This window comes from Eublepharis macularius, chromosome 4 (assembly GCF_028583425.1).
Source record: "Eublepharis macularius isolate TG4126 chromosome 4, MPM_Emac_v1.0, whole genome shotgun sequence".
Classification (NCBI taxonomy): Eukaryota; Metazoa; Chordata; class Lepidosauria; order Squamata; family Eublepharidae; genus Eublepharis; species Eublepharis macularius.
Window position 1 is genome coordinate 31,176,205 of NC_072793.1, and position 14,166 is coordinate 31,190,370.

A 14,166-nucleotide genomic window follows, 5' to 3' on the forward strand; every position below is an offset into this window, starting at 1 on the left:
CATGGTGTCAAGTTGCCTTTAAGTGTATGAGGGAGGGGGGAGATCAGGCAGGCCAAGGCTGAGCTACGATATTTGCCAAACATTGGGCAGGTGATATTTCAGAAACTGAATGGTTCAAAAAATTAGCATTTTGTTGTGACCTAGAGAAGTTATAAGCATCCCTGGGCAGCACTAAATCTCGCTTTGCAAATGTCGTCAAGAGCTACTGCATGTGTGTTCCACTGCTGTGTACAGAATGGGATAGATCCTGCTTGCTTTTCCACTGTGAAAGAGGAAGAAGCCCCCCCCCCCTTTTGACTGATGAAAAAGCTCTGCCAGGAATCTTGGGACCCGTGTGGACAAATGTCACATGGAATGGGGACTGTGGTAAGGAGGGAAATCAGGTAGAAGTATGCAGAAAAACAGGTAGGATCTATTGCTTTGCAACTGTGCTGTGAGAAGATCCAGCAACTCCGAACTATGCTTGCAAATTTAAGTCCGTGCAGTGGCTGTATAGCTTATTTCCTGGAGGTTTCTGTGTACATTTTTGGTACTCAACCTGTATACTTCACAAGTTGGATGGAAGTGAAAAGATTTTGCAAGCTTTAAAAAAAAATCCCATCACTTAACTTACAGGAATACTATGGATACCAGGCCTGCCTGTGGCTGGTCCATGTTTGCTCTTTTTCTGTGATGCTCCATGCCTGCTTAGTCTCTGGCTTTCTTCATTTGCCAGAAATGTTTCCTGCTGCACTGCATGCAGTGATGGCAGCTACTGTTGAAAAGTGCATTTTGGCCCTAGGCTGAAACGTCAGTCCCATATTAAAGCAAATGATGGCAAGGAGAGATACAGCTGAAGAGGGAATTTATGCTACCACCACCACCCATCTACTAAATTGCTTCTTTCCTAACCTGAGTTCTCAGCAGGTATTGCCTTGAATTAAATATGGACTTTCCTCCTGGTTTCCTTGCAAAGCAAGATGCAGGGATACCCATATCCTTGGCACTTTTGATTCTAAGGACATTCTGAAAGGCAACCTTGGTCAGCTAAAAGGAAAGAAGGAAGAAAGGATGGGGAGTGATTACATTTTAAGAAGTGTGTCTTTAATAACCTCTGTTTTGGCATGTGGGATTCTGTATGAGGAACCAGAAAGTAATGTAAAACACTCCAAATATCACACTATGTGCCTGTTAAGTTCTTTGTGCAGTCCCCATGTAGGTCAGTGCATATGGGAAAGCAAGGTAGTCCTAATTCTTAGTAGGCTGTTGGGTGTCTCCAGCTGTGTCACAGAGAGCATGCTCTGAAAGATAACTGGCACTGAAATGTAAATGGTCGACACTGAAATTGATACTTAAGCTATCCACAGAGACAGCATGACTGTGAATCACCGCCATGAGGGTCTTCTTGCGTGTGATGAGTGTCCCAGTGCCCAGCAATGGAAGACTTGGGAATTCAGTCACTAAAGTGCCTTCAGCTGCTGCTGCTTTGTTTTTGTTTCATCCATCAATGAAGGAGAAAGGTCACTTGCTCTTATTTTGATCCAGGTCAGTAGAAAAGAGACAAAAGATCTTTCCGTTGATAACAGCTGAGTAGGAAGCAGCGGATCAGAGGAGTCCATCATTTGCCCTTATTGGGGTTATTGGTCCCCAGCATGTGTGAACTCTATCATGGTTACAAATCAAGAATCAACACCCTTAGCATCGTCCCCCTTTCCACCTCAGACTTCAGATTCTAAGCTAGAGATACGCCTCCAAGATCTTGTTGCATAAGGGCTGTGCATCCTTTGGGTGGCCAGAAAGTCCCGCCTCTCAGTGTCGACCAGCTGGAGAAATGTTGGGTCCACTCTGCTCCGGTCTCTGCAGTCTCTGTATGTGCTACCGAAGTACATGGACCTTGGACCATCCTCATGGACCAAGAAATTCCTGCTGCAAGGGGACCAGGGAGCTCGAGTGAAGCAGTGCTGGGTCGCACTGGACTGTTCACACAATCGAGGAAAGCCCTGGTAAAGGCGGCCCCAGTACATAGGCAGATTTGTGTAAGAGTTCATATAGGCATACTGCTTGTGCACCACTGTGGAAGAAGCCCTGTGCATGCCTGAGGTGTTTTGCAGGCAGGCCTCCCGATAGGAAGGGAGACTTGTGGTTTGGGAATGCAGTAGCTGACGGTCCTTCCAAGGCAAACCATTGGCCGCCATACATTTCCTATTGCACGTGTAACTTGGCGTAAGGGCATTGGGAGGATAGTGATGGATTCCATGATGGATTCCAGGCACTGGTGATGTTTTTGGACCCAAACCAGCTTTGGGGAAGAGGTCTGGCACATCCCCGTAGACAGAGGACTTTCCATGATGCTTCCAGGTGCCTAGAGACTGTGGTCTCTCATACTGCTCCCAGGCTGACCTTGAAAGGTTATGTCTGTGGCTCTGCTTCCCCCTCCTTCGCTCTAACATGTCAGAGTCTTTGTATGTTAAGGATCTGCAAGTCCTGTCAACTCTGGGGAAGGACCCGTGTACACATGCATGAGGCAAGAAGTGGTTTTCCAAATCCTTTCTCCTCTCAGAAGTGGAAACCAGCCTTGCCACTTGGGCCGAGCTGTCGTATCCACCTTCTCCACACACCAGGTGAACATTATGGTGGAACCTTTCCTTTCCTCTAGGCATGGGCAGCTTATGCTTTTGCTGAGGTGGAAGAAGCTCCCTAAGAGACCTTACTGGAGAATGAGGAGCAGCACTAAGGTGGTTTCCGAGTGGCACGTGGTCTTTCATATGGATTTGAGGCGTGGTTCTTACTAAGTAGTTTGGGGAGCTGTTCACGGTGGAACCTGGAAGCACCTTGTCCTCAGAAAAGCTGCCTCGGAACTTCACTGGATGAAGTGTCTGTGGCTGTTCACTTGCTCCTCTCCAGCTTTCACTGGCTGGCACAAAAGGCTGTTGGGGCACAGGAAGTAACGGTGTAACAGGCCTCCCCAGCTTCTCACTTGTTGCTGCATTGGAGAACTGATCTGGCCTGTTAGGGCCACTTGTGTTTTGAACCACAAGCTGAGGAGTCTTTAAGGAGAAGGTTGTTTGGAGGTTTTCACTCCGGTTTGACCAATTCTCAATGGTGCGCGTAGCATTCTCTAAAGAGTTCCCAACACTAGCTGTTGACACCATGTTCTTGGCAGCCTGCAGCATCTTCAGTACGTTGGCCTGTGCAGAGTTAGCAGTGACATCAGGTTTGTGAACACGAACAGGACTCTCCAGGTTCTGGACTCCGTTAAAACAGCTATAGATGCCCTGGGGGAAAAAGAGGAAAAGGAATGCAATGACCAAAATGGCTCCCAAGTGAATAAAGAAAAGAACGGCAAATGGGAAGGGATGAGCCAGGAGGATGCTGGCTTAAGCTCAAGCTCCAAGTGCATGAAGGATATTAAAAATACAAGGTGGCCTCGTTTAGCTCAAAGACCTGGAAAATGTATAAATATTTGGGAAAGAATGTTAGTGCTAGTTATAACAGCTTGATGCGACCTACAATGTTGTAAATCAGATTCTTCAGTTCTTTCCTGTGAAAGTCAGGAGGGATTATTTTTCTGCTAAAAACATTAGGAGGAAAAGAAGTTTGTGATCTTTTCCTGTTGTTCAGAAACATAAGAGGTTTCAGATCTCAGCAAGAAAATCTTGATTCCGCACTCAAAATCTGACATTACAATAAAAGTTGGGAAGAAAGTCTCATGCACACACTCTGACCTGCATCAGATAATCTGGCTATGCCACCTTTGTATTAGGGGAGGTGGTTGCTTGCCAAGTTTTGTCCTATGGGCACTTCAGCCACCAGCTGATCCAATTCCCTTCCAGTCGGCATTTCAATCTGATTATTTTCAGGTGCGATTTCCTATGAAATGTGTGTGTTTCTAATGACAAGTGATCATTTTCGACACTGTATTTTCAGGTGTTCACTTCTCCCTAGTTTGCAGTTACATTTTTTAAAAACAGTAAATGTCCAGTGGTGATTTGTTAAGTGGTATTGCCTTGAGGTCCTTAAGGAACAACAGGATACGACTGGTCACCCGACGAGAGATTAAACATTTCAGAAACAGATTCAGTAAGTGTAGAAGCTGGTGCAGCGCCTCCCAATTTCTTAGTATAAGACACTTTATATGAAGCACTTCAAACTAAGATATAAACATGAGAAGTGCTATTCTTTTAATACTCAGAACGCCAGTGCTGATTCTCTATGAACAAATCCTCTCTCTATTGCTTCAGTTCACACCAGGCCCAATATTTAATAGTTTCAAATGCATTTTTCTTTGATCAGATAAGGTAACAAAGCAAAAAAAAAAACCCAGCCAAGGTAGGTGTTTTTTGTTTGTTGAAGGCACAAACAATATGGTCTAGAAATGTTCTGAGATCCGGCAAATCAATTCCCTGTTCATTTTTCTGGTGCATAATTGGGGAACGATTGTTCTTTTGATCAGTTTAATTTCAGATACATTTCACACAAATTAAGCATCAGTGATGCATTCCTATACAAATTGCTTTTAGCACCTAGAAATCCTACAGAGTGTGTGTGAATACAGAGCGCCTTCTTGAACCCAACCTATTACCAAGCTGCATTCTTGACCTGAAATAACATCTTAACATAGTAAGGCAGAGTTATATTCCACCTCATTTGTCAATAAAGGTAGGAAGGGATACAGCTGCTGGTAAAACCGGTTCACAACGTTCCTTCAAAAGAAGGCAGGACAAACTTGTATGTAATACATTTACCTTTACGAGGGGAAAAGTTGAGTGTTGACAAAAGGAAGATTGAGAGCTACCAGTAAAACCTATGGGCTTCTAAGGCTAGGCATGTGAAAAGCCCTTCTTGCACTTGGGAGATGAGATTAAAATGTAAGTGATGAGGACCACGAGATGGAATTTCTGTCTCTCTTAACTGGGCCAGGGGGAAAGGTCTATGCCCTCTTTAAAAAAAAACAGACAAATCATAGTCTGGGGTGAATGGTGCATAGTCCTGGAGCTGCTTTAGACACCATATTTTCCCACCACAGTTAGGAAAAATTCACATGCCACTAGTGTGGTTTGGCATATGCAGAAATAACATGTTTTCTTACCTATTATGCACGGTGAAGGAAAAGACTGCAGCAATTTGCCCTACCCACTAGATATACACATATGGGCTAACAAGCAAAAACTCCAGTGTGCATAAAACCAAACTTCATGGTCAGTTCCCAAATCTTATGTGGGACAATCAGTCATGCAATCTGAGTTTATGAGTGCTGCCTTTGTACACTTGGGACTGTTACAGATTATAATCCCAGAGGGGGAGACCCAGTAGTCTGTGGCAGCAAAAACAAACAGGAGTCTTGTGAAAGACTCATTTGTGGATGGCCTGCAGGCCAGAATGCAAGACAAGTGCTTGTGGAGTTTGAAGTGGGCCTTTTCAATAACACCCCCCCCATCTTAAATGTAGGGGTTGGGAAACTGCAATCGGTAGGTCTCCAGCAGAAGTAAACCCCATCCCAAAAGCCCATGTGTGGATTTCACCCTTAACCATGAACATTCCCCCTCCCCTAATACTGGTATCTAACTATGCAGGAAGCTTGCTGTATGTAGAAAGTTTCTTAACCACTAGCTCTCTCCAGTGAATCTAACCTTCATAATCACAGATGAGAGCCAGATTGGTGTAAAGGGACAGACCCTTACAAAGCCATATGAGCTGAGTGCTTCTCTGGAGAAACTATTGACCCTGACAGTTCTCTATGAGAAGATGTGAAATCTTTGCATATGTGTCTACCAGAAGAGAACTAGTCCTTCTTAGCCTGCTCTCATGACCAGGTTCTTGTTTATCTTTTTAACAAGGAAATGTCTCATAAAGATATTAGATGATAGATTCACCCCTTTTCACACAGACATACTGAACCTCGTTCAAGAGGCAGAAAAATATGTCTTCTGCACTGAGGACTGTTTTGGGAGCACAGGCAGAAATTATTCTAAAACAAATTGTACAATTGCACCCACACATCTATTATTTAAACTAGACTTGTGGATCAGGCAGCACTTTAAATAAACGCAAACAAACAAGCGACTCGTACTCCACGAGAAAGCAAACAGACCAAATCATTCTCTAATTTTTTTCCAGCCTCCAAACTTCTTCCACAGCTTAAAATCATGGTGGCATGAGCAAGAGAGAACTTTAAATGATACTTATCTCATGAGATAGCCCATCCTTTATTTCTGATGTTCCAAGGGAAGGGAAGCGGGAAGAATCCCACATCTTAAAAGAAAAATACCCCAATTGCAACAGGCCAAATCAAAAACTCATGCCACAGCTCTTAAACATTTATCTAAGCTTGGCTTGAGGACACTTTATTTAAAGCAGTGGTTCCTGGCTGCTGAAAAAAACTTGATCTGGCCCCCAGTGGTCTATAACATCTTATTCAAGGAGAGAGAAGGACAAGCATGTTCATAGGTTTACTTATAAGGAAAAGAAGGAAGCAAGGAGTGTCCATGGGTTTCTCTTCTCATGCCTGTTCTAGAATCTTTTAGGGGAAATATTCATTCCTCGGACCCCCACCCTCATTCTGTTACCTTGCAGCATCCGAGTGTACAGGTTCTTTAGAAGGCCAGGTAGTGAGGAGAAAAACCTCCATGAGGGATGAGATTGTTCCAGCCCCTGGACTAGGAATCTAGGGAAGCTTCACAGAAAACAGCTAGACTGGCACCTAGCACATGCCTAGGACACGAGAGGTAGAGAGGCGCCAATCATCATGTTCCTGCCATGATATCAGGATGTGCCTCAGGTGGTAACCCCAACTTCAACAGGCAGGCTATGAGGGAGGCCTGCTCCTTTTCTACCTGGGAGGGTGTCTCTTTCTCCTTCCCTCCCCGATGGAGCAGGGGAGAAGGAGGGTGGGTGGAGGCTTTCCCAGTGAGGTGCTGGGAGAGGGCAAGCAGCTGCTTCCTGTCTTGCCACGTTGTGGGTGGACAAGGAGGGCAAGTGGCAGCCTCCCACCTTGCTGGTAGGGGGAAGGAGGGCGGTGGCCTCCCATTGTCCCGTGATGCGTTAGAGGGAAGGTGAACAGTAGCTTCCCCACTGCACAGGAGGGAGCAGCAAAGTCATTCACTGCTGAGAGGACCAAAATCCTCGGGCCAGTTCTGGAAGACAGAAGAAGGCTTTTCCATCCCAATTCAAACCATGACAATCTTCTCAAGGGAAACACATGGAGCTCCTTGGAGAAGGAGTAGGTGGACAGGCATAGCACTTACCCTGCTTATAGCCAAAAGGAAATCGAGCTTGTGAGACTTGGGGACAGAATGTCGCAGCTTCCAATAAACCAGGTGCTCCCAGGCAAAAACCAGCAGGCTCAACCCCATGGCCACCAGCAGCATATAGAAGACTCCTGCCATGTTGTCAATGTCTAACTTGCTGCTCATCACTTCGTTCTTTTCATTTTGGCAGATCCCAGACAGCCACACAGTCTCCAATTTCTGGGTTTCCCCTAGGAGGCACAGAGACACAGGCACAAATATAAAGAGAGTCAGTTCCTAAGAACTCACTCTGATGTTAGACATTTATTTAGGAAGGTTGTGTACAAAAATAGTACTTGAGAGATCTTGTTCTTTAATAGGTTTATTCGTTTACTTTATTGTATTTATTACATATTTTGGATTACTTTTATTTGTTTGCTGTTGTCAAATACTTGAAGAGCTGTCATGCGGAAGATAGAGCATACATTCTTTTCTGCCTTTCTCTAAGGAGCAACAGGAGCACTAATGGGAGAAAATTACACAGAATTAAATTTCAGCTCAATTTTAGGAGAAAGCTTCTAGCAGGAAGAGCTGTCCAGCAGTGGAACTGACTCATTCACTGGAGGTCTTTCAGCAAGGGCTGGGTGGGTATCAGCCGGGGATACTGTAGATGCATATTCCTGCATTGAACAAGAGGTTGGATTCGATAACCTTTAAGGTCTCTCCCATCTCACATACAGTCTCTCCCCATCCCGCCTCTTCTTTCTTTAAAATTAAACTAGAAGTTGCTTTTCTTTCTTCTCCTGCTGGAACAAATAGTGTGTGTGTGTGGGAGGGGGAAGGGTGGGGGGAGAGAATCTGCATCAGAAAATGAACAGGATGCTTTCTCCTGAAATTAAAGACTCATATCCTGAACTGATAGCTCTCTCTCACACAGAAAAACTTAGTCTAGTGGCACCTTACAGACCAACAACATTTTTCAAGGATATTTGGAGAGTTGAAACTCCCTTCTTCAGAACAGAGAGGAGTCTTTGAGCCTTTAAGTCAGGAGGTGGGAGGGGTGAAGCAAAGAAAGGAAAGTCAGGATATAAAGGTACAATGCAGCTTGATAAGAGCAGAAATTAGCATGTGTAGTGAGATAAGAATCCTAGGTCTCTATTCAGCCCTGGGGGGTTCCATTCTTCCCAGCTTGTGTAAATCATCCTCAAGTTCACCAATCTCTGTAATTTCCTCTTGAAGCTTCATTATTTAAGGACAGCCACTTTTAGGTCCACAATGGAATGTCCTGGAAGATTAAAATGTCTTGCCACTAGTTTTTGAGTGTTGTGATTTTTAATGTCCATTTATTCTTTTGTGTAGGGACTGATATGTTTGTCCAGTGTAGCAAGTGGAAGGGCATTGCTGACACTTGATAGCATATATAGCTTTAGAAGATGAACAAGTAGATGAACATGAGATGATATAACTGGTGTTGTTAGGGCCAGTGATTGTGTTTTCAAAGTGAATATGGGGACAGAGCTGGCATGGATCAGGGCCTGCAATAACCAGGATGCCAACTCTCTTTCTACATTCACTCTAACAAAATTATTCGGCACTGTATTTGCATGCACATATTTTTTAAAAATTCAGTATATGTATTTTTTTTTATTAACAGAATTCCCAGGCCTCTTAAGTCAGGATGTATGATGGAAGGGGATCTTCCCGATTGGGTTCCACTAATTTCAAAAGGGTAAACCACTTCTGGAGATCAGAGTTTATCAAGTCCCAGACTGGCAAAAGTCAGAGTTTAAATTAAAACCAGTACTTGACCCTGAAAATTGATTCAAATGCCAGGGGACAGTTCTGCCACAGGCGAAACCCACGGACACATGTGCAAAATACATTTCTGTGCAAAACACAGCCCGTGTTCCTCTAGATCTGGAATCAGTGGCCAAGGCTTCCAGGTCAAAAGGTGCAGCATCCAAGCAAGCCTGAGCTCTGACAGCAATCGTTTTAGAAATGAGCTACCACCAACAAGTAGACTGTGTTCAGTGCTGCCCTCCTCCCTGCTTGCTTCAAGCCTCAGATAACACTACTGAGTGGAGAGGAAGAAGAGCGTCTGCAACATATCACAGCAACTCCCCAGTCAGTTCTTTAATAATATTTCTATTGCTCTCGGAACTGCACGCACCAACCCTTTGCCTGTGTTTTCCTCTCCACCTGTCTCCCTCTCTGACTCTCTGATCCCCATTACGCTTGACATTTCTCCAATTTGCGTTCTATTAAAATATCTTCTCCTGAACTCCCAACCCTGTATGCACACAGATCATTTGTACGGATCTGTACAGATCCAAGTGACAAGAGTTTTTATTTCCTGATGAAGGGAAAAGAGAGATTTCAGGGACAGAGAACTTTCCAGTCACCTGACAAGAGAGGCTGTGCTTGATTCAATATCAAACTCAAACAAGGTGGCCATGAAGAACAGATTTCTGGAGCTTTCTCAAAATTCTCCTTAACAACAAAGGGACTCAGGGACACAACCTGATTGCTTGGCTACACAGAGGCTAGCCAAAGGTATTGTAAGAGCACTCAGGTAAAGGAGGCAGAACAGAACTGAGGGCCAGATTTGCAGATGGTGTAGTGGATTCGCAGAACCACTGGCAGAGGAATTGGCATCTACTCTACCCACTGTAATATTAGCTGTAGTCATGATGGGTTATTGTATGTTTTTTGGATTCTTTCCCCTTAATGTTTTCAAGCTTAGAAGAAATAAATGTTTAAAATAAGCACAGAAGGGCTGTATTTTTTGCCTGAGAAAGGAGCACAGAAAAGAAGGGGAAGGCAGCAAAGATGAGATGAGATAGTTCTGCTTTGCATTTTGTCAGATCTTCATGATAATATTGTTCCTGCAACTCTGGAGAAACAGAAGCCTGACTCTGATCTGTGACTTTCCTGAAGCACAAGATACAAGAGATTTCTCTCAAGACTCGAGAGGCAACGTGTGTCCAGGACTCACGAAGGGGCAAACACTCCTCAAGTTGCAATTTGATCACAACAAGCTGTGAGCAGGACCCTCAAGCACTCAAAAATGCCTGCTTATAATCTCTTACACCTGATGTAAGAGATTAAAAATGACTACAGATGAAGGTTAAAGGAGAAAGAGCCAAAGCAGGATTACAGCTGAATATCAAGAAGACAAAAGTAATGACTACCGAGGAATTACACAATTTTACAATTGACAATAAGGACATTGAAATTGTTCAAGATTTTCTATTCCTTGGCTCAATCATCAACCAACAGGTGAATCAATCAGAAGAAGTCTGAGACTTGGAAAGAGCAGCTGTGAGGGAGCTAGAAAAGATCCTTAAAGATAAAAATGTCTCTCTGGGGACCAAGATAATCCAAACTATGGTATTCTTTTGAAATGTGGTGCTGGAGGAGAGTTTTGCAGATACCATGAACAGCCAAAAAGACAAGTAAGTGGGTAATAGATCAAATCAAGCATGAATTCTCCCTAGAAGCTAAAATAACAAAACTGAGGCTATCATCCTTTGGTCACATCATGAGAAGACATGATTATCTGGAAAAGACAAAAATGTTAGGAAAAGTAGAAGGCAGTAGGAAAAGAGGAAGACCCAAAATGAGATGGCTTGACTCAATAAAAGAAGCCACGTCCTGCAGTTTGCAGGATCTGAGCAAGTCTGTTGATGATAGGATGTTTTGGAGGTCTTTCATTCATAAGATCACCATAGGTCAGAGGCTGACATACACACACCTGATGTAAAGGGTCCTGACTGAGAACGTTGTGTGTGTGCATATTCTCACACCACTTTCCCACAGCTTTCCCTGTGCCCCCCACCCATTCTGCCGTCTACCCAATCCACCTGATAGGGGGAAGTTAGCTACAGAAGAGGTGCTTTCCTTGGATGGCCCCGTCCTGTTGGGGAATAGGAGGGAGTCTTGTCTCTAGTATTGCAGCCCTATCTGTTTTTGTCTCCCTAACTCCCAAAGTTGAGCACGTTCATCGAGCACTATAAAATGGGCTGCAAATATTTTGCTCATTCTCATGCTGCTGCCTAGAACCTGTAGTTCAACCCAGTAGGTTCTGAACACTCAACAACATGATGAATACCACTGATCCCACCAGCTCACATTCAGTTAAACTGCAGCTGGTTTCACATGCTGTGTGGCCTCTCTATGAGGACCCTGGGCCATAGGGAATCCTAACAAGCCAGTAAAGTGTGAGCCTGAGGTTACTTTTCCAGTTGCCATGTTGAATGCTGCCAACTGTGTAGACACCTCCCGCCACCCGTCTCAATTCTATTTCATTTAAATTGCAGACAAATAATTGATGCAATCATGTGGAGTGCTTGACATGACAGGAAAGGTAGATTTTATTTTTCGAAAATCTTACTGGCAAATATCAAATCAATGCTACTAGGGTTGGTTCAGATTTTGGAGGCCCTGGGCAGAGATTGCTCAGCCCGCCCCCCATGCCTTCTACTAGGCTCCCCTTCTTACTCTCCTACCCACATGCCCCCACCTGCCTGTGCATCATTTCTTTGCCCATTCATTAGCTCTCCCATTACCTGCACTCACTGCTCCCCACACTGCCTGCATACCCTTTCGCCAACAGTCCTGAATGCAGCTAGGAGTGCCACTGCTAGGGCCATTAAGAACGGGGATGCTTTGTGCACCACCCACATGCCCTTCTCCAACAACAGCATATGTACAGAAGTGACAAAGCGCTCATAAGCAGGCAGTGGAAGGGCACTAGTGTGGGCATCATAGGAGATGCGTGAGCATAGAGTCAACAGCAGTGGGCCCCACCAAAAGCCATGGGCCCCGGCAGCTGGGCCTCACCTTGCCATGTGCTGCTGCCAGCCCTGGCCACTAATCAGAACACCACTTGAGAAAGAAGAGTTGCACTACTCACCATCTCCGAGAAATTGCAGAAGAGCTAAATCAATTGCCCTCTTCCACTTGGAATCCTTCTGGAGGGCGATGCCGTAGCCGGTGGTGGCAAAGACTTTTCCACTGCCGATGGTCACCAGCTTGCAACCCTCATCCTTGCCAGCCATGTAGTTGAGCACTGCAGCATCATATATAAAAGCATCCAACTTCCTGTGATCAAGCAGAGCAGCAAAGCAAACAAGAGAATAGCTTCACAAGACGGCCTTGTCTTCAGCAGAGTATTATCAGTTTTACAGGCAGAAGTGACAGAAGTTGAAGACGAGAACCATGAATTCACATACGAATGAGCAAAGTTTGAGAAGTCATACAGCAGTACCCTCTAGGTGTATATGCACCCAGGGACGGGAGAAGAGAGCATGCACAGCCTTCAAACCACTGAATAATATATACTTAATAGGTGACTGCTCCCACGTTGGTGTGATAGAGGGATGCATACATACACCACTACATTCCACAGGCACAACTATAGTCAGCCGGAAGACACATCTCATGTCCCCAGTGATAAAATATTGTTGACAGGAAAAAAACCACAATTTTTTACAGCCAAAGTGCTATCAAGAGGAAAGTTATATGAATCTCACACGAGCACTTAACAATGATATGTGGGGGAGGGCATGACCTGGGTAAAATATACACTTCCATATCTTGGTACAAAATTCCCCCTCAGAACCAAGAGGAAATGTGAGAATTGGGTCTATACGTGTATAATGTCTGTATATTCACCTTGCATGCATGAGGGTGGCGGGGAAGGGAGTGTCTCGCATGCCCCTCAGAGCAGCATTTGGGGCTGCCGTGGAGGCAGGGTCAAGAAAGTCGCAGTCCACGGATAGAAATTCTTCCATCTGTGGAAATCCTCCAGTGGATCCAAACCTATACCTAGAAGCTGAATGGGGCAGGATGCAACCATTTTTCCACCCATGTCACTATGTTTATTAAAAAATTTACTATGAGTTCTTTAAGAATCAGAGCACATTGTAAGTTTAGCTCAGAGACCTTGAAGATTTATTCCATGAAGTGCTCAGAGGGAACTGGAGAAGCCTACCCCATCTTGAGGCTGATCAGGGCATCCTCCACTGAGCGCTGGTTGTATTTCACCATGTGGGTGTGCATGTCCTGGTAGTTGCTCCGAATGTTGCGCTCTGTGCTGCCATTGGGGACTGTTCCAAACCGGAATGGAGGATACTGCTCCTGAGGCTTCTGGAACTGGAAAAGAGGTCACAAATAAACACCTGATCCCTAAGGCTCCCCTCCCCCACCTGCAAAGAACTTGTGCCCTTTCTTTGGATCTGCTTGTCAATCCCATGAGACCTTTTGTTCTGCATTAGCATCATCTCAGTGTGATGTCAGGCTGAATGATGTTCTATTTATGATAAATTTATTAAAATATTTGTACCCCACCTTTCCTCGTGGCTCAGGCCTGCTTTAAATTTTTTTATTCAACTGCACTTTATTTCAGTTTATTGTCCACTTTACCACAGTGTGCCAGGAACCGACAAAGAGTGAAGTCTGATGCATTCAAACAAGCACAGAAAACAAAGACACTTGATTGTCTTCAGCTTTATAAAGGCTTTTATCATTTACATTCTGTGAATCTCAGAAAAATGACTTACACAAGGTAGGTACAATAGGAGTGTTTTATCTTCTGCTGGTTAACTACCAGTCAACATCTAGCTGTTGTACCAGTCAACATCTAGCTGTCTGAAATCATTTCTCAACCAAATTCTGTTCCAAGTGAACTCACCCATCCTCAACAGACTAACTCCAACGTTCCTCTTTTCTTAGCTGAAAGGTACTTTGGTTTGTAAAAAGGCCTTCTCCCCACTGATTTTCACCAATTTCCCCCTACCACTGCAAATCCGCATGCTGCATCCCATGCTGTTCCAGTGGAGCCCCCAGCCCCTAGCAGCTGCTCCTCAAGGAGCTACACCAGAAAGGTCCAGTCCAGGAGTGGAGCTCTGTACTAACGTTAATAACTAATCTTTCTTACCCTACGGTGATTCCAAGCCAG

At 44.6% G+C, this 14,166-nt stretch overlaps 1 protein-coding gene across 1 annotated transcript in view; it reads right to left on the minus strand.

The window, feature by feature from the left end:
- Positions 1 to 14,166, minus strand: part of GRIN2C (glutamate ionotropic receptor NMDA type subunit 2C) — a 70,263-nt gene that overhangs the window by 10,522 nt on the left and 45,575 nt on the right. The window contains exons 9-13 of the mRNA XM_054976309.1: positions 13,201 to 13,361; positions 12,121 to 12,308; positions 7,224 to 7,456; positions 2,769 to 3,254; positions 972 to 1,026 (exon numbers count right to left, since the gene is read on the minus strand). Coding sequence (XP_054832284.1) covers positions 972 to 1,026; positions 2,769 to 3,254; positions 7,224 to 7,456; positions 12,121 to 12,308; positions 13,201 to 13,361 — 1,123 coding nt within the window. The remainder of the gene's footprint in view (positions 1 to 971; positions 1,027 to 2,768; positions 3,255 to 7,223; positions 7,457 to 12,120; positions 12,309 to 13,200; positions 13,362 to 14,166) is intronic.